This window comes from Oenanthe melanoleuca, chromosome Z, assembly GCF_029582105.1.
Source record: "Oenanthe melanoleuca isolate GR-GAL-2019-014 chromosome Z, OMel1.0, whole genome shotgun sequence".
NCBI lineage: Eukaryota > Metazoa > Chordata > Aves > Passeriformes > Muscicapidae > Oenanthe > Oenanthe melanoleuca.
The window spans coordinates 58,897,583-58,923,837 of NC_079362.1; the positions used below are offsets into that span (position 1 = coordinate 58,897,583).

At 39.5% G+C, this 26,255-nt stretch overlaps 1 protein-coding gene across 4 annotated transcripts in view; it reads right to left on the reverse strand.

Moving 5' to 3' along the window:
- Positions 1-1,435: 1,435 nt before the first annotated feature.
- Positions 1,436-26,255, reverse strand: part of GPBP1 (GC-rich promoter binding protein 1) — a 38,869-nt gene continuing 14,049 nt past the window's right edge. For 2 of the 4 annotated variants that reach the window (XM_056514124.1, XM_056514125.1), the window contains exons 4-13: positions 24,231-24,349; positions 15,967-16,090; positions 15,281-15,489; positions 14,592-14,658; positions 12,445-12,629; positions 11,402-11,542; positions 10,803-10,967; positions 7,233-7,417; positions 3,682-3,784; positions 1,436-2,595 (exon numbers count right to left, since the gene is read on the reverse strand). In XM_056514124.1, coding sequence (XP_056370099.1) covers positions 2,437-2,595; positions 3,682-3,784; positions 7,233-7,417; positions 10,803-10,967; positions 11,402-11,542; positions 12,445-12,629; positions 14,592-14,658; positions 15,281-15,489; positions 15,967-16,090; positions 24,231-24,293 — 1,401 coding nt within the window. In that variant the 5' untranslated portion in view covers positions 24,294-24,349 and the 3' untranslated portion in view covers positions 1,436-2,436. The other 2 variants (XM_056514126.1, XM_056514127.1) reach the window with 2 other exon arrangements.

The following is a 26,255-nucleotide window of genomic DNA, read 5'->3' on the forward strand; positions in this document are numbered from 1 at the left end:
TAATAAAATGCTTTCATATGTTTTATGGAAGAATACTATGAAAACCAAACATTGTTTTGGGTGATATTTCCAAGGAAAATAAAAAACTAGAAGAGCTCCCACAGTAAGAGACTAAGAGCTTCTTAAAGTGACACATAAGATGACAGATACTCTACTCAGCTTTGTCATAAGTAAATATAACATAGAGGAATCCAGTTCCTCAGTGGAAATACCAAATCTCACCCATTCCCACACTGCTGTGAAGGGCGAACAGAAGCAACAGAGGAGGCAGATAGCCATTTGAGCCAGGGGCCAGCAGACCTCTGAGGGGGTCTCTGAAATGGCAGAAGTGACCACTGTACAGGAACAGAAATCCACAAGTCTCAGCAGACACAGGAGAAACCACACACAGAAAAGTTATGAAGGCTGTAAAAGTGTTTCACCCTACAAAGCAAAGCCGCCGCCCAATTCCTGCTACCCTCTCTGCCCACAGCTCATTATAATCAGTGCTTCCATCACCAGTTTCAGGATATAAACTAGCAACAAAGAAGTACCAAGTATGACTAGTCCTCCTACTTCCTCCAAAGAGAATTTTCTCAATTGCAACTCGCAAATTTCCCAATTTCTATACAATTTTAACATAGCTCTTCTATAATTATATTAACTTCTCAGAGAGTTAGTTACTGAGGTGACACATATTACTAAACTAAATAAAGACGGGAAGGAAAGCCTACACCCCACTGTGAGAAATGCCAAGGCAAAACCATTTTCCCTTAGTATTAAAACAGTGCATCCATATATCACTACATAATTGGATAGGCAGAAGATCCTGTTGATAGTATGCGAAAACCAAGAAGCGAACAAAATACACCCATGTGTCAAAGTAAGTTAAAAAAAAAAAATCAGGAGAGGGAAAGGAGAAAGGTGTATAAGGCATGCAGGTAGGGAAGACATCATTACAGATATGGTAGTTTTCTTTTTAAAAAGAAACATTTTTTTCCCCTTAAATTGAGACTAGAAATGGAGTATTTCAATACACCATGCCAAAATACTACAACAACATTTGCGAGCCTCTTCTAATACAAAAACTGACCTCTTGAAAGAAAGATCAATTTAAATTAACAATAAATCAAAAAGAGAAACATAGCAACTTTGGCCCAAAATTGATGCTACCTTATAAAAAAAGTACGTTCCTAAAGAAATAGGGACAGAATCTCAACTTTATAAATATTTTTGCTTTCAAGTTCTAAACTGCAAATAATTTACTCTAAGAAGTAGTAGAATTCAAAAACATTTTGAAGTGAAGTGTCTATATACATGTATATATATATATACACTATAGTATAAACATATGTGACATCCCCAAGAGCAGTTCTTCTTATGAATTAATGGTACACAGCTTGCACAACTGTGGAAAATATTTAAAGAAGTAAAATAAACCAAATAAGACTATAAGTAATACAATATTGGTTTTTAAATGTGAGATTGTAAAGAAAAACTCTGACACAGAGTAAGCAAAACAGGTGGTTATTGCACACATACACTTTTGCTGCTATAAAAGCAAGATATGGTGATTAAAGTATTTTTACCTTTTACTGAAATGCACAACTGCATGTAATAAATATAAATGCAAACAAACTTGGCAGTTTTAAAAACAATACCCATGATGATATGCACTGAGACAATACTCTGTAAATCAGTTTATTTCCCATGTAGTGGACAAATCCAGTCAGTGTAAAAGTCAGACTTTTCTGCATGTTGAATAGTAAAATCAGACTGCTTATTTTCCCACAAGTCACTGCGAGAATAAGGGTCTTGCTATACCCCTTAAAACTTTTAAATTGAAAGTTAATTCTAGAAATTTGGAACTGTAACATCAGAGTCTTCTGCCATTAATAACAATGACAACACTACAAAAGGCTAAAGAGCAGTTATTTGTAGAACAACTCAGTTAAGGAAAAGAGTTTTAGTGCACTTTGCTCATTTCAGCCAACATGCTGTATTGCCCTTTTTGAGTACAAAATGGACTCATTGATTTCCACTGTAAGAAAGAAATGACTTGGCAAGCAAAGTAAGTGTTGTGTCAAGCTGCCCTTTTTTCCCTTAGATATTTTAAGACAAAAGCTTAGCAAGGCATTACACGATTCTTTGCTTTTATTATTAAGTGAGAAAGTCTGATTTGTAACATTGTCACATTGCTAGTCAGAGAAACACTTCGGTGATGGAAGTCAATGCTGGGTCAACACAAGGCCTCATTCTACAACATTTGTTTACAGAGAAATTATAGCGATTTTCAACACACCCAATGAAAGATTCCTTGCTTCCTTCAGATAAAAGTTCCATCATTCTTCCTGTACTGGGCATGTTACTACATAAATTATAATTTTTGTTTTTTTGACAAAACATCCCCATATTTTTACAAGAACAAATGGCCTTCTAGAGGTGTTAGAGAAGTCTTCACACATCATCATCATCTGATGTATCACTGCTGCTTGTCTCAGAATCCTCATTCTCCAGAGCAGGTTTGAAAGTGCTGTTTTTCCAGGGGCTAAATTTAAAATTACAGATGAGGCCATTTTTCAAAATGCCGTTTTTCCGAAGGCCATTTTTTTGTAACTGAAATGTGAAAACACGACACATTTAGAGAAAGAAAATGCCAAACACAACAATCTGTTGCAATTCAACACTCTTTGCATCTTCACCTCTGGGCTACGCTGGATCCACAGCTTTTCATATGTAAAGAGAAAGGATAACTCCCCTGCGAGTTCAGTTCTGGCCAGCACCTGTATCCCAGTGTCTCCAGCTGTGCTGAACTCCTGCAGCCAACGAGAGTTCACCCTGTGCTCACCCACATCCCTGCACATCTTGCCCCAGAGATCCCTCCTCCCTGCAATCCAGTCCCCTTTCCCACAGTGCTGCAAACATCTGTGCTAAGAAGGGCAAGGGGCAATAGGGAAGGGGCCCAGAAGAGATGCTGCAGACAGGAGTGGGTATCTCAGCAACTGGAAAGTCAAAGACACTGAAGAGAAAGGAAACAGTTGATTCTGCAAAAAAGAAAGGAATTATTGCATTTCCAATATCATGCAGAAGGTGTGCACTAAGACAAGCACTTGAAAGTTTAATACTCTAAATTATCTACGCAGCATGTGTGTGGCTAGACACACATGGAAATATCAGATGTTCAGATTTAGCACCACACACTATTCTCCTTTCTGACTCTTTCCCACTGACCCCACTAGGTGTGCTCAACACTCATAATGAAAATAAAATATTTAAAAAAAGACCCGGAATCAAGTCTAGATTGCCTTTTAATATTTTGTTACTAGTAAATTAAATGTCTCTCAACTCCCAAAAAAGAAAATAAAGTTCTCTGAGTAGCGCAGAAACTACATAAAAACCTTGAAAGAAGACTCCTTAGGCGAAGTTGAGGAGCTTGAAAGCCTGTGTACTTCTACCACCAACAATACTGAAACTACTCAGAAGTATCCTCTGCCCTTCCCTTGGTACTTGGTTAACAGGCCTAAGCTACAGCCAGCATTGATATCCTATTTTTTCAAGCAATTATACTTCCAAGAGCACAGTACTGAAATAGTAGTGGAACAGCAATGCCCTAATGATCAAAACTACTGCAGATCCTCCTCAAAGGTAGGCATCTATGGTAACTAACTACAGGTTCATAGTGGAAAATTAACTTAGTCTTACCTGTTCACTAATGACTTGGAACTCCCTCATCTCATCCTCAGTTAGTGGAGCACATGTTTCATCATTTTCACTGTCTTCCTGCCAGCCCATCTCCTTTAACAACCTTTTAATTAAGAAGGATGAGATTAAGGAATTTGCTACACACACTCAAACATTTCAAGCTCTGCCTACATACATGTGTAAAGACCTGTAACAAATGCATTGATTAATCAGCAGGGTTTTTTTTAAACAAACTCTTATATAAGTGGGAGTTCAAAGTCTTGTAAAAGGTATATAAAGCACAGAAGCTGAGTTCTCAGGTCCCTCAAAGATGACCCTATTCTACCACTTTATGTGATGAAAACTATGCCTTCATCGTAAGGCAAGAGATTGTCAGATAGAATAGGAGGAACATATTTTCTTAACATAACTTCTAACTGTTAGTGAAGCAGCAATTTACTCCCCTGAGAACAGTATGAAGTGACAAAGACACACTGAGAGATTATGGAGGTTTTCCTGAATAACAAAGCAGACCAAAGGATGAGAAATACTGGTGGTGTCCCCTGACTGAAACCAATTCAGGGTGCAATGGCCTCATGCGATTTCTTTTTTATACCACATGCTAATGTCAAGAGCCATGTCAGGCTCCTTCACAATTCAGTCTCAGCTAACAGCACATACTGGTATTTCAGCTCAAACAGGTAGGAAAGAATTTTGGGATAAGGGGAAGAAATGAGGAGAAGAAAGACTCCTCTCATAACTAAGCTTGAGATATACAAAGATGCGATAATCAGCGTATTTTGGCTAGTTCCAAAAGAAGGATGGCAGTATCTGAACAGGAAGAAAGTGGTTTTACATTTGAATATGCTGTGTAAACAGAGGTTATCTGAGAGTGAAGACACCCTGATGTTTAACAATGAAGTTATAAAGTTTGCTTGTTGCAAAGTTTTTGCCAAAAGGATTAGTACCTTCTTCAGGCAAACCAGGTATTTTTTGACCTTAAACATTAAAGCAGACTAACGATATTTCACAAAAAATGAAGAGGCATCTAAAATGTATGCCACAGCTGACACTTAAGAGCTAAAAAGCAGTGAATATATTAAAATAGGAAAATAAGACAAACTCACAGCTGATACCATACACCAGGGACTTCATTTAGGCAGACATCAGCAAAAAATGCCCTTCAACACAACCCTCCCCACAAGGAACTCTATATCTCAATACAGTAGATGTGCACTGGGCAAATTTGCAGGTAACCAAAGAAACCAATGTCTGTTTTTAAAATCATAACAAAAACAAATTGTAGAAGGAGAAAAGTATTACTATGCTTTAAAAAAAAGTCAGTAGGACAGTAACAGAAATGGAAATTGTATCTCCCATTGCATTTGGACCAAATTGGAAAGCATAACAGTTAGGAACAATCAAATCATTAGGATATGGTAAAAATATATGCAAGTCAGGCAAAACTCTAAGAGAGTATATTGTACAGAAAAACACAATGCCAAATGCAGTTCAATGATAGTTGAGTTTAAAAGTTTTACTGCAAGCAAGCTCAGACATTAACACTGCATTCAGTGAACAGTTACAGAGCCCCTGTTAATATAAGTAAAATTTAGGGTAACGGCTAACTAACCTTAAAGCAGCATTTTGTAATGATAGCACCACTGTCCCTTTAAATTGATAATGCTCTAGAATGGTTAAAAGTGTGAACTACATTAAAAAAAAATTACTTTGGATTAGCAAACTTGATACCAACAGGGCTGCTGCATGTTGGAAACTCCCCCAGGAGGAAGGAAGCCCTTTTGTACCAAATGTGCCAATACTGTTACTAGGTATTGCAAAAGTAACCTGGGAGCTCAGCTCAGTGACCAAAGTACAATTTAACACAAAAAAGCTAACCATAACCTCTGTCCACATGCATGCTGAGCTCACAGCCAAAGGGCTGGGGCAGAATGCACACACACCTCTCTGGGATACCACAAAAGACAGACATTTGCCCAGAAACCCTAACAAGGTTATTTAAAGTAATTTGAATTGAAAAACTAAGAGTTAGATTTGACTCCCATCTTCCAGTCAAAAAATCATGAGCCTCTATTGCCCAAAGATTTCACAGACTGCCAGAATACCCTGAATTGGAAGGGACCCACAAGGAAGGCAGCATCCAGCTCCTGGCCTTGCACAGAACCCCAAGAATCACACCCTGTGGCTGAGAATGCTGCCCAAAGACTTCTTGAACTCTTAGGCTTGGTGTTGTGATCACTTCCCTGGGAATCCTATTCCACTGCTCAGATATCCTCTGGATGAAGAATATTCTCTCCTTCTAAAAGCCACAGATTTTCTCCCTACAATGGCAAGCAGCATTTTTGCAGTCTTCACGTGTCTGTGGTATTCCAAGTGAGTATCTGGCAAGTTCAAGTCCCCCCATCAGGAGAGCAGCAGTTAATTTTGAGGTTTTCCTTAGTTCCTTAAACGATAGTCAGTGCCATCATGCTGGGTGGGTGGGTGACCTACAGCGGATTCCACCAACGATATCTCTTTTTTCGTTTGCTCCTTAAAATCCTTATCCAGAGGCCCTTAACTATTCCATCACCTGCTGCAATCAACTCTACCCCATCCAGATACACCACCAGTCTCCCACCTCTCCTGCTGTTCATGTCTCCTGAGGAGCCTGACACCATCCACAACACTCCAGTGACAGAACTCATCTCATCTGGCATCACTTATGGCAGTGATGTTGTACTCCATGACTAGGCCAATGCTTTCTGTCTTCAAAGCCAATGGTGGAAAAAAGGAACACAGCAGGGCTCTTTGTACTCTTCAAACTCATGAGGAGTAAGAGGAAATGAGAGTTTCTTCTACAGGCACTACAAAAGGAAGAGTTGTCTAGTCCAATGCATGGACTAAAAAAAAAACAAACAACAAAAACAACTATCTATTCTGTCACTGCAATTCCACAGTTACCAAAAACCATAAGAATCTGACAGAGCTCATGACCAGCTCATCTCCAGATTGGGTTGTGATTTTCCAGCAGCATCACTCCTATCTACCAACTGCTACTGCAATTGCTTTACTAGCATAATAGTACTGTTTCAATCCTTTTCATGAAATTACTTTCCCGCCTTCCAGTGGGCTGTCTTGTGATATCACTAATAGCGTCAAGAAGTCAGCTACAAAAATAATTAAATACTTTAATAATGATGAAAAGCTCACTGGAGTTTTATATAAGATGCAGCATTTAAAATATTGCCAATACAAACAGCAATTACATGCAATTGTTCCTCCCAGATATCTAAACCAAAATCAGAGGGTGAACTCACCATGTAGTTTGCTATATTCTTTAATAAGAAATAAACTTTCTTTACTAAAAATTGGATGTAAGTCAGTACACAGGTCTAAGAAGCAAAGTATATCTCATGTTAAACTAGCATATGTCTAACAGATAAATTTGACATTACTCAAGAAAAATTGTATGTGTTCTCAGTTTTCAGATTCTGACTTCTGAAGTAGTAAGAATTTATGAACATGCTCAGTTACCATGAAGGAACACTCTTGATGTTATATAAATTACATACCTATGCTCTGCCTCAAGGGAGCTTGAAAGAACATTTGCCTGAAGGAAAGTTGAAGACTGAATGATCTGCTGAGGTGTAATTGAAGCATTGCCATTCTCCTGTGGAATCACATGTTCAAAGTTTCGGTTTATATCTCTCTCACTATAGGGACTGTTGCTGTTACGCAAGCTGAAAGACTCATCATCCTAAATACAAAAATAATTTTACATTACAAAACATAAAAGTGAATTCCATCCACAAGTAAATATCCACAAGTGCTGCAATTCAGTAGTTCTGTTTAGTTTAAAGTAAGTTTAAATGAAGAGGCTCTGTACTTCACGGGTAATTCTGTTCACCCCTCTGGTGTCTCCAATACCTGCATACTGCAGAACTCCTGAGATATGCTACTGATTAAGTAATGCAGAAAGCAACTCACATGCTTTTCCCCAATTTTTTTTCCACAAAGTTTCACACATATATTAAAATTCAAATGTACTTTAGCTATCCTTCATATTTACAGAAATAATGGGCTGTTGGATTTTTAATGTTCCTAATTAAATATCAGAGCTTATGTGGCAGGAGAAGTCTGAAAGTATGCAAGTTCTCAAGTTTACTTAGTCTAAATGACAGGTCACAACAACAATATCTCAAATAGCAAATTCTCTGCCATGAATTCAGAAAGACTGCATTCTTAAATTCAGACAAATTCACTTACACACATGCACTCAATCCCAGCTTTTCAGGCTGTTGTGAACAGTAACTGCAAATTACTAGCCACGAAATACAAATCAGGAAGAAAATTTATTTAGAAAGCTGGTTCACCCAAAGATTAAAAGATCTTTAGCCTATAAACATGAGTATTTCTTTCTACTCTACTCATTCAGCAACCTGTAATTCTTATTTATAAATGAGAAAGCCTCAGAAGTCTTACCAACTGTAAAAATAAAGAAGCATACAATCATTATCTAGTTAACACCTTTTCATCAACAGAACCCCTAAACTGGGCATGTAAAAGCATTACCCATAGCAGGAAGAAATCATGCAATCTTCTGCAACTGTAAGAAATCATACTTCAGAGCACAGAATCAAGACCATAATCACTTCCCTCCCCTCACATGTTGTCTGCTTTCAGAAATTTTAAAATAGTCAGCAAGATATTAAGAACACATATCCCAGTAAATATACATTCAGCTGTTACATGCCTGAAGAATATGTCACAAAATATCAAGAAAAACTTACAAATTTATTGAGCAATTCTAATATGTACAGCAAAACAGCTTCTTCCAAGTGTAATTCAGTTACTGAGAATGATTTGCCTCATTATTTCATAATTCTGAATCTCTAGATGGTTCTGAAGATCGTTCTAATCTTAAATTAGAATCATTGTGTTATTTCCTGAATATATGAACAAAGCTATCCCCAGTATCCATCTCAGGGCACTCAGTCACAGAGCACCTAATGAAAAGACATAGGCCTTTTTTAGCTCACACATACAGCTAAGTTATACAGTCCCACTACAGCAAATTGCATTTTGCCTGAAGTAGGATCAGGGTCAGAAAAGTCAATCTCACTTTTATGAGCAATGTATGTTTTTCCTTTTTAAAAGGCACTGTTTCCTTTTTAATATCTCAGAAGCCTAGTATCTCCTCCTCAAAATCACTTGTTTATCTGTCTGATTTGTAATTTATGAGATTTTTTTCTTTCAATGACACATTTTAAACTACTCATTTACAGCAAACAAGCTTGTAATCCTCTCATTCTGAATAATAAAATACTTATCTTCACTTGATCTATGTAAGATAACTTGTTGGTGACTGGAAGCATTTGACACATTCTCTAGTATCAATCAAGCACTGCATGAATCAATTCTTCCTGAAAAAAACTGATGAATATTATACACAGCCATTATAGGCCTTCAAGTTTTCAATTAGAAAAAATCAGTGGTTTATGCATATATTGAGCTATTGCTCCTATGATTAGAAGAGTAGAGTACTTCTGGCTATCTAAACACTAATTAGAAAGGAAATGGTTCGAGAAGTAAAACCAACTTTTTTGTTTTGTAGGATAACTAGCAGCAAAGGTACGAAACATTTCCTTCCACAAGTGTGATTCACACAAAAGTACAGAGGAAATTGGCACTTCACTGAGCCACTTTTCATCATTTACCACCAGTGCTCAAATACCAGAGAGGTCCCACGCAACTGGAGGGTGGCAAATGGGATACCCACTTGCAAAACGGGTTGGAAGGGGATTCCAGAATCTGGCAGCTCATGGCTTGGACAGCTGCACTCTTCACTGGATAAAAACTGCCTGGATGGCTGAGCCCAGAGGGTGGTGATGTACAGCTATATTCAGCTGGTGGTTGCTCATGGGTGGAGTTCCCCTGGACTCAGTACTGATAGAACTTCTGTTTAATATCTTCATCAATTATTTGACAAGTACAGCTCAGTCAGTTTGCAGGTGAAACCAAAATGAGTGGGAATTCTGATCTGCTGGAGGGCAGGAAGGCTCTGCAGAGGGATCTGCACAGGCTGGATCATGGCTGAGGCCAATGGAGTGAGGTTCAACAAGGCCCAGTGCTGGGTCCTGCCCTTGGGTCACAACAACCCCAGGCAGTGCCACAGGCTGGGACAGAGTGGCTGGAAAGGACCTGGGGGTGCTGGTGCCAGCAGCTGAACATGAGCCAGGGTGTGCCCAGGGGGCCAAGAAGGCCAATGGCATCCTGGCCTGGATCAGCAATGGTGTGGGCAGCAGGAGCAGGGCAGGGATTGTCCCCCTGTCCTGGGCACTGCTGAGGCCACACCTCGAGTGCTGTGTCCAGCTCTGGGCCCTGAGTGCAAGAAAGGCACTGAGGGGCTGGAGTGAGTGCAGAGAAGGGCAGTGGAGCTGGGGCAGGGTCTGGAGCACCAGTGCTGTGAGGAGCAGCTGAGGGGCTGGGGGTGTTTATCCTGCAGAAAAGGAGGCTCAGGGGTGACCTTATCACTCTCTACAGCTGCCTCAAGAGAGGCTGTGCCCAGGTGAGGGCTGGCCAACACTGACAAGACACAAGAAATGGCCTCAAGTTGTGTTGGGGAGATTCAGGTTAGAGGAAGACTTTCTTCACGGGAAGGACAGCCAAGCACTGGAATGGGCTGCTCAGGAGAGAGGCTAAGTCACCAATCCAGGAGACAATTTAAAAGACATGTACATGTTACACTTGAATACATGGTTTACTTGCAGACTTGACACTACTGAGTTAATGGTTGGACTAGATCATCTCAAAGGTCTTTTCCAACACAAATTAATCTATGATTAGGTCAGTTTACTAAGCCTAATTTATCCTTTTCATTGTTGCTAAAGACACACAAGAACCTAAGTCATGAACATGTACTAACAGATACTGCAGAAAGACAAAAAGAAACTACACAGCAGCATTAGAGGAAGAGTAGTACTTGGACCAATACTTTTAAATTCATCAAAAGATATTCCTTTCCTTCATTCAGAGATCCAAAATCATTACTTAATACTTAATAGTTCTTTACAGCAAAATAAAAAGTAATTTAAAGTTTGCCTGAAATCTACTGGATCTACAGTAAGTATGAACAAAATTACCTTCTCTTGCCCATCATGACTCTCATCTTCATGTTCCTCTTTCACTCTATCTCTTTTCAATGCTTTCAAAAATTCACTCTTCTTATCAGTCCGCATTCTTGTCAATTTTGTTAAACGTGGCTGACCAGATTTGTCAACAGGGGATGCAGAATTTGATCGATTATACTAGTTAGGAAGAAAATGTTAAAAGTGTTTTAATTTAGAAAATTTTTAATTAAAGACACAGGTATCTCTTGTTTTAGGTTTCACAACCAAAACCAGAGGGAAGATCTCTATTTTGGTATATACAGTTTGTAGATGTAAACCCAGGGATGCAGGTTTATGGAGCACTGCTAATGAACAGTGGGCCTTCTGAAACATCTAATACTTTTAGCAGTTTTGAAATCTAATTCTATCAGGCTGTATTTCCAAATGTAGGGTTTTATTCCAAATCACACCTACAAAGGACACTGCACAGTACTTTAAGGCCACTGATGTGCCTTCCATCTTTCTTGCACATGAAGTTGAAAAAAAAGTATTTGACAATTCTGCATAAAATTTACTGATCATCTTCAAATAAATTAAATGTTTTATAGATGTAACTGCAGCCGCTGCTTTACCTCTTTCACTGAATTTTGTGCTACAGCAAATGCCTTGACAGTTGATTTAAAAGGACTGAAATTGCCAACACCATGTGCAGACTCATGAGGAAAAGCATTCCCAAGTTTATTTTCTTTTGCTTGGCTTTTCCACTCTGTGGGCTAGACAGAAATATAAACAGAGACATAAAGAGTCATTAACTACAAAAAGATTCTCTTCAATAAAATGATTAAGCAAAAGCAAATCCTAACTGCAATCTTAATGTAGTGCAAACATCTGTTTTCCTGTAGAAAAGAGGCTGTTTATGAGCAATTCATCTGCTCATAAATACTTTGTTTATATACAGACTAAAATTTCAAAACTATTAAGATCCTCATATTTGGGGTACTGAAAATGAAATACGGGACTTCAACAGCTGAAAGCATTATTTTAGATTCAAAATGTTACAGAGTTAAGAACTAATCCATCATATGCTCTCAAGAGAACAGAAAAATTTCAGAAACAAAAAAAATTAGAGATTAAGCCAGTGAGAATAGCTCAGTTGATTAAAGCCTGGTGCTGATAATGCCAGGGTCATGGTTTTGAGATCCATATGGACTACTCACTTAAGGGCTGGACTTGACAATTCTTGTGGGTCCCCTACAATCCAGAATATTCTGCGATTATGCACATAGAAAGTTGCCTTTCAGCGATCAAAATTACCTTTCTATTACTGGGATAAATTCTGAAGGGATTATGCTGACTATACCTCTCCAATAATTTTCTTCTGTAAAAATCATATATACAAAAGGGACTACTATTCCGTAAGTTAAAAACACCACTTTTACTTGTACAGCTGCAGCACTTCTCAAAAGTGGTAGATGAGAAGCAGAGAGGGACTAAATTAAAATTTTAAAAGAAAAATGCAAAAAAGTTGTTTGTGTTCATTTTTGAGGTATGTCACATTTTGCAAGTGTTGAATACATCTAGGAACGGTGTTCTCAGGGGTGAAGTAAGCACATTCAGAATTACAGCATGATTTTTTCTAGGCATGTTTTTCGTAACACTGCTATCCAATACTCACCTTTGCAGCTGGAGTGGCAGGTTTGGGGACTAATCCTTTATAAACACTTGTGCCAGTTCCATTCCTTACTGGCTTTGAGTGAAGACTTCCTACTACTGGGAATCCAGATATTCGCAGTTCTTTTGTACCGCCCTTTTTAATGACCAGCATTCTCTGAGATCTAGATTTAGGATTTAAAGGGTACTCTGGAAGAAAAAAAGAAATGTGTATACATATAGATATGTGTGTGTGTGTGCCTGTGTACACAATCTCAATAGTTTTTAGTTCATTGGGCAGCTATATGATGCAGAGCAAACAGGCATAAATCAGGAACATAAATCGGTATTAGTTTCACAAATAACATAATGTGCAAACCTGGAAAAACACAGGTTCTTTTCCATTTTCTACAATCATAATTTCAAAAACATTTCAATTGGAGATGCAGGAATTGCACTTTTAGAAAGAGAATATATTCCCCAAAGAATCCTCCTACACAGTTCTAGAGACTGCTGCATAACAATTCCAAAATCAAAATACTGTTAGTTGTTGATAGTTACCCAAACTTCAAAAGAGAATATGGCTTTCACAGTCCCCTTAAGGTTTCCAAAAGAATAACAGCTCAGTTTAGAGCTCTGCACTGAGGTTCTATAAATATGAGACAAGATGAGCACTACACGTTACACTATGGCAATGACCAGTTTCTCTAGCTCCATGCTTCAGATGGATATAACAGGACAAAATTTCCATGCTCACTGGAGCACAATCTAGGAGACATAAAGTCAGCTATCAAACTAGAGAAACTGTAATTTAGCAATGTTAAGGAGCATCTAGTAAAAACTGTTTTTAAATTGCCAAAAAGTGAAAAAAAAAATATTTTTTGTACATGCATTCCAGCATTGAGTTAAGAGCCTTCTCAAGGATTATCTCTTCTCCCTGCAAGCAATTCTACTTCACATAGTCACTATATTCTCTGTTTAAAAAAAAACAAAACCAAAGCCTATCCTAAAAGTATACATGATTTTAGCTTTGTTTAGCAGGTAGATGCTACAAAATAGTTATAATTGTAAGCTTCGTTCTTATTAAACCTCATGACAAGGTTTTTCATAATACTCACAGGCTCCCATCACATACACAAAATAAAATGGAAACTCAGAGAGGCCTACATTTTTAACAGATATTAAAAGGGATTGTAACACTCCTCTGTCCTGAATATTGTTTTCTTCTAAAGAGAATAATAAGAGCCTTAATTTCAGTTTTTCAATTCCAAAACAAGATCCTTTTATTGAAAGATAGATTATCACAAAAAGCTGCTAACAACACAAAAACAGAAAGCTGTCTAATTTTTTATGATTCTGGAAAGGTTTACAACAATTAGATACTTTTATTGAGGGGTTATCTAATGTTACTGTGTAAAAACATTAGAGTGTAAAAAATACTGGTTAAGTATAAGAAAAAGAATCAGCAAATTAAAATACCTTTAAAATCTTAATATTAGCAGTAGTTAAAGTAGACAAGTACAAATTTTCATGTTTAATTAATTTTTTTTTAAATAAAGAAAACTGTTCTTATTTAAAGTACATTTATTACTTTAAAACCCCTGCCACCTAAAGCTACCACCTTCTTAGGGGTAAACAATTGACTACATAAAGCACATTAGAACTTGTAAAGTGATAGCCAAACATAATCAGGTGAGGATGAGAAAACAATCCCAACCACAGATCTGCTCCGTGCCCATGCTCAGGACAGTATTTGTCATACAAATAATACACAAACACAACCAACAGCACAAGACACTTGCTTCCAGAAAGAGACCTTAAATCTCTGCAAGCTAACCTACACTCCCAGCTCCCCAGGCTGCTTTCCAAATTCTTCCAATACATCTAATCAGTCAGAAGCATTATTTTACAAAGCTTTCAGCTAGCAATCAACACCACTAATTTAGGTGACCACCTTTCATTGCACTTCCTCTTGAAAATAAAGGTGAAGATTTTTTGACATCTTTACAAAAAAGATGCATACTTGGGAAGCTGTTACCTATAACAAAGAGATATCTGCACTGTAATAATATTGAAATCTTCTCAATCTATACCTTTATAATTCTAAAAAGAGGCTTGTGTTGCAAATAAAACAACTTCATTTTTGCATTTAAAAACATCAAAAATACTCACCCCACACACCTGCAGCTAGAGATTTATTCTGGTTTGGTTCCCTCTCATATTCAGGGTTTAAAGATGGCTGAAAGTAAGTTTTGTCATTATTAAAAAGGTAACTCTTGACTTGTGGGATGAATGAAATAAAGACTCATAATTACACCAGCAGCATGGCCTCTGCTGACAGACTAAACACTGCCCCCATGAACCAAAGAGATCAATGCTCACTTGTTTCTCTTCTTCAACAAAACATCTCAGGCAGCAGTCAATATCATTACATGAACTGCCCAGAGAAAGCAGAAAACAGCAATGTGTGTTTCATCAAAGAGTGAGATCACCCTTCCCCTCACATCCTAATTGCAGGTTGAAGCATGGGATTGCAGAAGGCCACAGGCATGAAGATTACTTTGTTACCATTTCAGATTTTCAATTAGTGTAGAATTTAATGCACACATACCACAGCAGACCAGAATCCAACTGCAGTTTCACTTAAATATGCAAGTAACAATAATAAACATACAGTGACAAAATCTGGATATAAAATGAGAAACAAATTAGTGGACAAACTACTAACACTCCCTTACCTATTGAAAATTCCTTATATGATGATCTGAAACTGGTGAAATCTCATGAAGTGACTTGTAATGGACAAAATGGTATTTGCAGACAAAATGGAACCTTTTTAATTGTAATTACAATTTACTTACAAAATCCTCAGCCTCAAACTGGTTGGGTATTTCTTTGTTTTCCTTTTGGCAGGTTTCATTATCGTGTACACTGTTTTCATGCAGTCCCTGGCCTTTTCCACAATGGAAGGTGCTGCTACGAGTACGGGAACCTCCACCATGGTTTATATTTTCTGGACCATTTCTTCCTTGTGAACGCCAACCATTCCTCTCTTTTCGCCCAAAATGCCCTTGGATTTTTAAATTTTAAAGAAATGTAATTACAAACAATTTTAAAATAGTATTTTACTCTGTAGAATTATTTAAAAAATTAGATCACAAGCTCTATGCACTGGGATACAGTAGCATAGGAAACAAGTTTTCACTCACATAAGCAGCAGGGAAGGTTCTTACAAAACAGTGCCAGAGAGAAAAGATAGACAGTCAATGCTACAAGTCAACCTCTTTTTCTGTCTGTTCATTTATATGCTGTTGGCTAGAGTATTAACTCAATACTCTTATTCTACTCAAGAGAGAAATACATCTGGAATCACACCACTTTAACCAATCCTTAATGCTCACATCCTCTCCCAGAAGTGTCTTTCCATTATCATTCTATTACTGCTGAAAAAGAATTTAGCACAGATAAGCTATCATCATCAGACTTCCTTTCTAGCTAGTAGTACAAAGAAATTATGGAAACATATTCAGTGTTCCATAAATTATACCTCCATTTGGCCTTCCAGTGCTAGAATCAAGCCCCTCTGAAGAATTGTGTCTTCTGCGATTCGCTTCATAACGATTCTCTGTCCACGAAAAATTTTCAGAATGTTTCTCAAAATTCAGCGTTGACTGTAAAGGAGCATAAGTGGAGACCTGAGATCTGATCAACAACACAACTTAATCATCAGAACTGTAACACGCAAATTGTTCACTGTCTTCACAATTCCTTCTCACAAGAGCTTAGAGTGACAGACAATGTAGCAGCCCTCACATTCAGAGCTGTGTCACCATCTCAGGCTAACAAAGTGGAAGCTGCATCTTCTGCTCCAGGACACTGAAACAGCCCTTAAGTCACATGTCTGTGACACAAGATAAAAAGTGTCTTCTTTGTTGTGGCAGCAAAACAGGGCACAAATGACATACATTGCAGCAGAAGAAAAACTTTTTTTAAAAGGTAAGAAAGGACAGAAGATGACAATTGGGAAGGCCAAAAAGAAGTTTAGGATTGTAATCTGGATTTTCAGAGACTACATACATGCATTCCACAGAAAGCAAGGAATCACTTCCACCCAAGGCAGCTATATCCAAATAAAGCCTAATTCATTAGTCTTGTCATTATAATTTAAAAAGGCAAATACAAGTAGTTATGAAATACTAATAAAATCTAGAATCAGAAATGTCCAGATTCACAAAGATACTGCAATTGTTCATCATACAAACACACATTAGAGAAATTTTAAATAAATAAATATTTAATATATCAGTAGGAAGTAGTAAACTAAAACCTTATCTTGAGAACAGCACCAAGAAATCAAACCACATCCTGACTAGAATTCACACCTAAAGGGATTAAACCAAAAAACATTTTGCCTTACACAACCCATATCTTCCTTATAACTTCTCTCTGGGTGTACATTTAAAATCACTTCCTTCTTCCTACCTACCCCAGAGAGGAAATCATACACACAAAAAAATATACCCAAGCTCTATGGAAAATGCCCCTGTAGAGATCAAGTTGCTGTTCAATATTCACTGCTTAAAAGTCAAACTCAAATAAGTACATATTTAAAAATCAAGCATGTATTTTTAAATTGTACAGAATTCAAATGTACAGGGACTATCACTCCATCTGAGACCTAGGATGTGACTTACTTGACAAACTCTCCTTGGAGAGAGCAAAACTAGAAAACTGCAAAATATTATTGTAAGTACTTCAAAAATTACCAAATTAATCTAAATATTTAAGTGAAAGAAAATCCTTAAACAGATTTTGACTAAGCTGCCAAAAATTTCAGAAAGTGCTAGATCTGACAACCTTAGGTGAAATTTTAGAAAATGCTTCTTGTGCTCATATACAACCTGTTGGAGAAGATGAAACTGAGGAATCTTGCAAATATGAATGCTCAGATTCTGGGAATTGTTGGGGAAGGTAGAACAGGAAAGCCCTAGTTACTGAATTACCGTAAACACAATAGGATGGCTCACCGAAGCTAATCCACTCGTAATTAAACAATGCTTTTGGCCAGAGGGCAAGGCCAAAAGACACAAAAGACTGACCCGCACCCAAAGATTAGATCTTAGAGTTTAGAATGTCACATGCTATGCTAATGTAACATTTCCTATAGGCTGTATGTAAATGCTATAGAATTAGTATTTTGTATTAGATTGGTTCTTAGGGATTAGAATATTCATAATGGAAGTGGATTTATTGTGTTACAAACGGGAAGTCACTCTCTTCTCTCCTCTTCTCTCCTCTTCTCTCTTTCTCTTCCTATCTTTACTCCTTGCTCTTCTTCTCCCACTTCTCCTCTCCTCTCCCTCTCCCTTTACCCCAATACTCTTTTATCCCATTACTCTTCTCCTCTTCTTCCTCTCTTCTCTCTTTTCTTTTCCTCTTCTCTTCCCCTCTTTACCTTCTTTACTCTCTCTCTATACCCTCCTTCTTCTCTCTTTCTCTCCCCCTTTTTATCTCTTTAATCTGCGCGTGGCTGTGCCGGGCAGCTCCTAGCAGACTCCCTTATAATAAACTGCAACTGTAGCTTTTAGCATTTACAGAGCGTCTGAGTCTTGTCCCTCGCGTCCACCCTGATACAAAGAGTCCCAGAGGAGTCCCCCGCAGAGTGGTGCCCAACGTCATTTAAAGAACCAGCCCACCCGTTTTTGGTTGCGGGACGTTTTTTCCTGGACGGTAATTATTAAACCTACTTTTACCTACTTTCCTCGCTTGCCGTGAGCACAGCTTTGCATTGGTTCAGCAACGTATTGGGCTGGAGCTCTTAAAATATTCTTACTGTCGAGAAAGCCGTGGAGTAAGGGGAGCCAAGCTTTGCACGGACTTTCTGACAGCCCTCGAGCACACAGTTACTGCCGGTCAGTACTGCCTGGAGCTCTCTGAGGGAACCGCCGCGGCACTCCCCGCCGTGGCACCGAGTTCAGCCACACGCTGCGTGGCGGTGTGTGAGTTGTAACTCAGTGGAGGGAGGTCCCGAGTCCGCTACGCCGTTGCACAGCGAAGCATACAGCGGTGCTCAGAGAGGGGACCGGAAATACAGTGTCTTCCACCCAGAAAGGACGCCTGGCCAGCGCTTTCGTGGGACCCCGGAAATTTCGCACTGTATCAGCGGCAAACCGAGGTTAGTAGTTAAAAGTTAATATAAAAGTTAGTAGTTAAAAGTTAATATAAAAGTTAGTAGTTAAAAGTTAATATAAAAGTTAATAATGGGACAGACTCATTCCGCTCACGAGAGAGACCTGTATAAGCAGTTGAAACATTTATTAAGTTCTCATCACCATGACCTGCCTAAGCACGAGTTAAAAAATCTTTTGGAGTGGACTTTACTTAATTTTCCTCATGCAGACCGTTCCGTAGTTTTTACTGCAGATTTTTGGGAGAAAGTAGGGGTTAAACTTTTTAACCGGATTTCCCACCGAGATATGGCTGTAGCAGAACTAGTCCCGGCATGTCGCTCGTTGCTTGAGTTGTTTGTGGACAAGTCCTCAGCAGCCACCTCCCCTCATGCCCCCGCGGTTCCCCCCTCCGTTTCTACAACCCCGATTCCCGCGGCACCGGTTTCCCTGCTCCCCCGAGTCCCGGCCGCAGCGCCTCCAACCCACGTGGTCCCAGGACCCGCTCCCCCAGTCCATCCAGCTTCCCCGGACCTTGCAGCCTCTCCCACTGCTCCCGCCGCCCCGGCGGGCGCCATCCCCCACGCCCCCGGGGCCCCTCCCCCCGCGGTTTCCGTAACCCCGGGCCCCGCAGCGCCGGTCTCCCTGCTTCCCCAAACTCCTGCCGCCACGCTTCCGACCCACATGGCCCCCGCCCCTCCTCCCCCTGTCTCCGCTCCCGTATCCCCAAACTCCGTCCCCGTAAACCCACCCGCCGCGTCCGCACCCAATCTTGCTAATCTCCCTCCCGTCCCGGTAACTACGACCGTTCCTGTCTCTCATGCTTCCTCAGTAACCCCAAATCCCGCCCCTCCTCTCGCAATCTGCACTTTCCCCACCCCCGGTCCTGGCCCGTCCCCGTCCCTTACCGCCGCTCTCTCCGCCCCTGCACGCCCCCCCGCCAATGTCATCGCCTCCGCCCCGCCCCTCGCTGTTGGCGTCACGCCGACCCCGCCCCCCTCCCTCGCTCCCGCGAGTCCCTCAGCCCCTCCCCCGATACCCGGCGCCGCCGCCATGACGCACGTGGCCGCGGCTCCCTTTGTTCCCACCCCGTTGCAGACACACCAGTCTGCAAAATCCATAGTCCCTGCAGTTACGGCATCGGTGCAGTCCAGCGTCCTGACGGACCGGGCTGCGCCGCTCGGCTCCACACCGGCGCTGCCAGCAGCAGCACAGATGCTCCCCGTTCCCAACCCGGGAGCCGCCTGGCGCGGAGCGAGCCCGCCGTCGGAGCTGGCCCGCGCCGATGCACCGCTGCCTGTGCGCGGCTCCACGGATGCGCGGAGCACAACGTCAGCGCCGACCACCGTCCCGGAGTGCCGACACGTGCCTGTCGGTCCCACGCCAGCGCTGCAGGCTCCGGCCAGCCCAGTCCTCGGGCAGGCGGTGGGGGACGCTCAGCCTGGAGCTCCCCCACCTCCTGTGTCGCCTCGAGCCACTCCGTTCCTGCCTCAGTTCTGTCCGGTGACCATCGCAGCTCACCCCCTGAACTCCCGGTGCTCGGCAGAGCCCCACCCCCAGTCGGCAGCGTTCACCGAAAAGCCGTCAGCAAGCAGCCTGCCACAGTCACAGACGCCATGCCTGTCCACATAACACTGGACACAAACACCGTCCATGCGAAGACCTCGCCAGCGCCTCCTGCATCTGCACTGTCCCCGTCTCTCCTATGTCCCAAAGCGTCCCTTCAGCAGTACCCCTCCGCAGCCCGCTGTCCAGTACTCTATATGCCTACCGCACCAAAGCCAGATCCACCGCCGGACTTATCCAGTTCAGCCCTGTTATCGCAACCTGGCACACATATTATGCAAAACAGAGGGGGAATTGACGGCATTGCACCCCCCGGTTTTGGTTAAAAACTCAAAAACACCTCAAGAAAAAATTTGAATTTTATCGTTTTCGCAAATGCATGCAAATTTTCTTCCTTTGTTTTAGTTTTTATAGTGAAACCTTATCTGTAAATCAACCTAAGATAAATGCCTGAGTTGCTTTAGCCAAATCCGCAAGCTATGATATCATCTGTCTATTTAACACATGTAAAAATTTTCACAAATTTGCTGCATAAAGTTATCAAACTATTTTGCAAAATTTAAGAAATTTGGCTGACCAAATTACAAAAAGTTACTACCTAGCTGAACAGTTTGTTCAAAGTTAAGGCTTTGCCTCTTGGCTAAAGAAACTCTTTAACTCTAAAATAAGTTTGTGTATTCTAGTAGTATTAATTTTAGTTTTAATATTTGTACCCTGCAAATACTAATCAAAGCAATATCCAATGTATTAATTGTTAAACAAAACAGGGGAGATGTTGGAGAAGATGAAACTGAGGAATCTTGCAAATATGAATGCTCAGATTCTGGGAATTGTTGGAGAAGGTAGAACAGGAAAGCCCTAGTTACTGAATTACCGTAAACACAATAGGATGGCTCACCGAAGCTAATCCACTCTTAATTAAACAATGCTTTTGGCCAGAGGGCAAGGCCAAAAGACACAAAAGACTGACCCGCACCCAAAGATTAGATCTTAGAGTTTAGAATGTCACATGCTATGCTAATGTAACATTTCCTATAGGCTGTATGTAAATGCTATAGAATTAGTATTTTGTATTAGATTGGTTCTTAGGGATTAGAATATTCATAATGGAAGTGGATTTATTGTGTTACAAACGGGAAGTCACTCTCTTCTCTCCTCTTCTCTCTTTCTCTTCCTATCTTTACTCCTTGCTCTTCTTCTCCCACTTCTCCTCTCCTCTCCCTCTCCCTTTACCCCAATACTCTTTTATCCCATTACTCTTCTCCTCTTCTTCCTCTCTTCTCTCTTTTCTTTTCCTCTTCTCTTCCCCTCTTTACCTTCTTTACTCTCTCTCTATACCCTCCTTCTTCTCTCTTTCTCTCCCCCTTTTTATCTCTTTAATCTGCACGTGGCTGTGCCGGGCAGCTCCTAGCAGACTCCCTTATAATAAACTGCAACTGTAGCTTTTAGCATTTACAGAGCGTCTGAGTCTTGTCCCTCGCGTCCACCCTGATACAAAGAGTCCAGGAGTCTCCCGCAACAACCTCTTAATATTGTTTTTGGAACTTAACTTTCACTTCTTTGTGTTAACTTCAAAACAATCAACATTTTCACAAAGTATGACTAGCAGCATTTTCTATAATGTGTTTGAGTTGTACATACTCTATTGCTTCTAAACAGTGTGCAAAGATCATGCAGTTTGAATTTTCCCCACATGATGGAGGTATGAGTCTATGAAGCATCTCAAGGCAGAGATGACAGTAAGCTTTGTAATCAAAAAGAAATTTTTATTGCCAACTTTCATAAGTTGAGAAATTATCTGAGTCAGTTCAGCCAATCAAGAAAAAGGGAGAGAAACAGCACAGATTTTAAGCAATATAGGAAACCTAACTGCTTAAAAAGAAGTAAAAGTGAATTTGTAAAATTGACTTTATCTATCTGCAGTGTTCTATAGCAATACTTAAAAGTTTTATCCATATCCCAAGATGGTTTCACTACTCACTACACCTTCCCATTCCACCTGCCCATCTGCAGTACTGCACTGACAAACACCTCAGTTCCAGACCAGAACAAAACCCATTGACTGACAGATACACACCTATTTAGGCAGATTTTGCTGTTTAATTGACAGAGGGATGAGAAAAGCTTGCTGTTAAAAGGAAATCAGCAGCAACAGATGAAATGGATTTCAATCAAGCTGTAATCTGTATGTCACATTAAAAAACTCGTTCACAATCACAGCTTCCTGGTAGCAGGTTTCTATAATGCCAGCCCTGAGCTATGTAAGGAAAAACATCTCAAGTGCTCAAGGGGAAAACCAAGGTCCTGTAGATGTAATCCCTGAAAATGATTATACTTTAGGAATATAGAAATTCACCAAGCAGAGCTCAGTTTCTACTTCTCAAGTCTAAATGTTGTTGATACCATAGCCTCATCCCAGCCTCACTCTGCATGAAACATGAGACACCTTGCCTTCCTCACCCCTTCCTCTTCATCCCTCTTATCTGCTGTTCTCTTCTGCTTTTTTGATATACAGCAGAAAGTATGTCCATTATAGAAATAGAGGGGACAGGGGCCACGACACTTGCAACCTGTCTTCTGGAGTCATATTCTGTAAAGTAAGAACTACAAACAGACTTTTCAAGCACTTAATATCCAAATGTGCTGTATATCACAGAATGCTCATCACTGAGAGAGCATGTAATATAGGGAAATAAAGTGCATTCCAACAATGACACACAAATATTACAATAAAGTAAGCACACAACATGGAGCTTTTGAAAGAGAAGAAAATCTAACTAAACTTCATGAAGCAAAGAATCACGGAAGAGAACAGGAGCCAAAAAATATGATTGCAATAAAATTTCACACAATTCAGAAATGAGGTGACAAACACAACCCATACCTCAGATATATTCTAGCGGTACTAGAGTGCTTCTGAAACTCAGTTTTATCCTGCTATATCGGCACATATATGCCAATATAAAGCTCTTGCAGCAGACTCTAAATATGTAGTGAAGATTGTTTTGCAATTGTGATACCATATCAAATTAAGTTCCAAATACTTTTACAATTGAAAACATACTAAATTGAAAAAATCAGATCAAAATAATTGAACGCATCAGAAATTACAGAGAATGAAAAGGAAGAGACTGCTTCTCAATTTGGATTTTCAGACAGTATGTATCCCAAAACAGACAGGCTCTATGTTCCCTGAAACAGATCATACTAAGCAAAGAACCTAGCTAGGTCAGAGTAGAAAAGACATAAACAAAGTGATTCAATACCCTGACTAAAAAAATATGTTCATGTTTGTGTAGACATACAGAATCAAAGCATTTTTAGGAACACCATTAACACTGCCATCTATCTGTGCATTTATCAATACCACAAGCCTACGGCCACAAGTTTCTCAGGGCTAAGCATTTTCCATGGACATGAAAGACTGCACAAAGCTTATAGATTAAAGAAGAGAAAAGCAATTCTCATAGCAGCAGATACAAATACTGAATTCAAACTATTTTAATGAAGATAGATCTACAAATAGAGAAGCAGATTACAGGAGTTTTAATATCCAGTGCTGACACTGCTTCTTCATTTGCACAAATTGAGAAAGAGTAGAAAGAAAGGCCAGGAAAAAACATTTCTGAGATAAGACATACTCAAGACTTCCATGAATATTTACAAATTCTAACAATTAAGAGATTAGTATTTCTCATTTGCAAGCAGTCCCATTCTGAAAAGTAACAGCAGTCTAAATGAAACAACCAGAGTGAAGATGCCTAACAGTATGAAAGCACCATACTCCACCAGCAGCAACAAGCATTCCACCATCAAATGCAGAGCCACTTCAGAAAGTCTAAGGAAGAACATCAAGTACATGCTCTGTCTAGCATGGAACATAATAGTTAATTTTAACCACCTGATGAAGGCAGTCTTCAACCAACCAGAGCCAAGGCCAGGCATGTGCTTTTCCCCATGTTATCTGTCATCACAGGGTTCATGAAGAGATTTGCCTTTTTACTGTGATTGAGGTTATGACATTTAGACTTCCCTAAATAATGAACGTGCCTTTTCAAAAGAACAATACAAAACATACCTTTGTTGATGATGGTGGTGTAGGAAAATTAAGCCAGGCTGGAGCAAAGTCATGTTGCGCCATTTAGGTCCAGTCTCCCCAAATCAATGAAAAAAGGCTTAGCACCTCATGGCAAGTCCCTGTAATCAAAAGAAAAGAAATTAGTCCTTTCAGATGCTTATGTTACAAGGGAATTACATTTGCTGTCTTTCGTTCCCTTCTGTTATCCCATATTTTCCTCACAGATCTGGTTTAGAATCTAACTATCCTCATCTCATTTATAGCATCAAATCTATGTTTTTATTACCAAAGTAATATATCAAATATATCACAAAAATCGTGAAAATATAACTAATATTTCTTTCTTTATTTCCTCTTATAAATGGGATGAAGCACCTTGTGTAAGGTCCTATCCAGAACACTATGGCAAAATTAGCTTGCTGAAATACTATCTTGTACTATCTAGAAGAGATTTTGTGAGCTATTTTATTAGCTTCCTAGAAGTTGATTTTTTTAATTAATCCATAACAATTAGTCTCAGCAGCCATATGAGAGCTCCTGACGAAAACCTAGATACTTGGGCTCATCACAAACCTCACAATGTCTCTAGCTTTGATGGAAACAGCCTACATGTCCAGAGTGTCAAAATCCAAGAAAATTCTCTAGTTTGAAAATGGGCCAAAGAATGTAATTGTTTATGATTAAAACAATTTTAATTGTAAGAATACTTGCTCTATCCTACACTCTTCTCATACGTAAGAAAATATTTCTCAATAAGCAAGAGAATGCAAGGTTCTTGCTTATTGAAGCTGAACTGTAGCACAGGCAGGAAAGAAATGAATGAAACACTTCCAGAATTACACTAGGGCAACTGAATCATGCTGTGTCACTGCAAAATGGTCAACAATTCAAAAATATTTTAAGTATTATATACAAGCTATTAGAAATCCAGCTATGAAAACATAATAAACACCCACACACATTATCCAGGGAGGCCCAAATAAACATGAATTCCACATCTCCGCACAGCAGAGTACAAATCTATTAGCAAGCACAGATATAGTTCACTTTAATCCATGGCTGCTGTAATGTATTAGTAAGAGATGTGGAATCTGAACTTGGTAACTCATTATTATAGTTGTTCTCTGGCCTGAACCAGAAGGTTGCAGGCTACTGCCAGATTTTCATTGACAGTCAAGACTGTTCTAGCTTCTAAAAGGAAGTCAAACAGATTTGTTAGATTCAATTTAGTGAAAAACTGTACTAAGTTGAGCTGCTGTTTATTTTTAGTGAGATCATAGTTAAGTTTTTGGGTCCTTTTAATACCATAGTTAAACTGTAAAGTAGATCATACAGTTATTACAGTTAAATAAAGTTAAAGGTATGTCTCACCCAAATATTTAACTATAAATGACTCTGTTGAAGTAATTCAACTCACTCCTAAACCAACTTCAACAAAAAATCCAGAGAGATTGTCTAAGTATGTCCAGTTATATCAAACTAGTAAAATATGAATTAACAAAATTCTGGAGCCAATGAACCATCACAGAAATGGCTTCTCATTCTAAAAGGAACCACGTTCCTTTTTACTGATATATCCCATTCAGCAACAGTATACAAAAAGGCATACGTTTAAAAATAAACCAAGAGATGTTAAATTGAGAAACAACAAATCTGAGCAGACTCCACCAAGAAAAAATGTATTCCCCTTCACTTAGACACAATTCTCATTTCCAAGCAGAAGAATCATGATATCTTCAGAAATTATCAAGACAGATTTTCAGTACTGAAAGATTAACACAACAACAATAAAGTCTTCAGACTGATGGACTTATAGTCTGAAAAAGTGAGTAAGAGTAGGTTTATAAGAGCAAGAATATAATGATTCCACAAAGTACCACCAAGATATTGGTGTATCAGCTATTAAGTACAGGACAGTAAATACACTAACACTGTAACTTAATAGATTTATCTTACTGTTTTTAGAAAACTAGTCAAGCTTCCTAACATTATTTATGCAACTGCCATGAGAAGAGTTTTCATTAA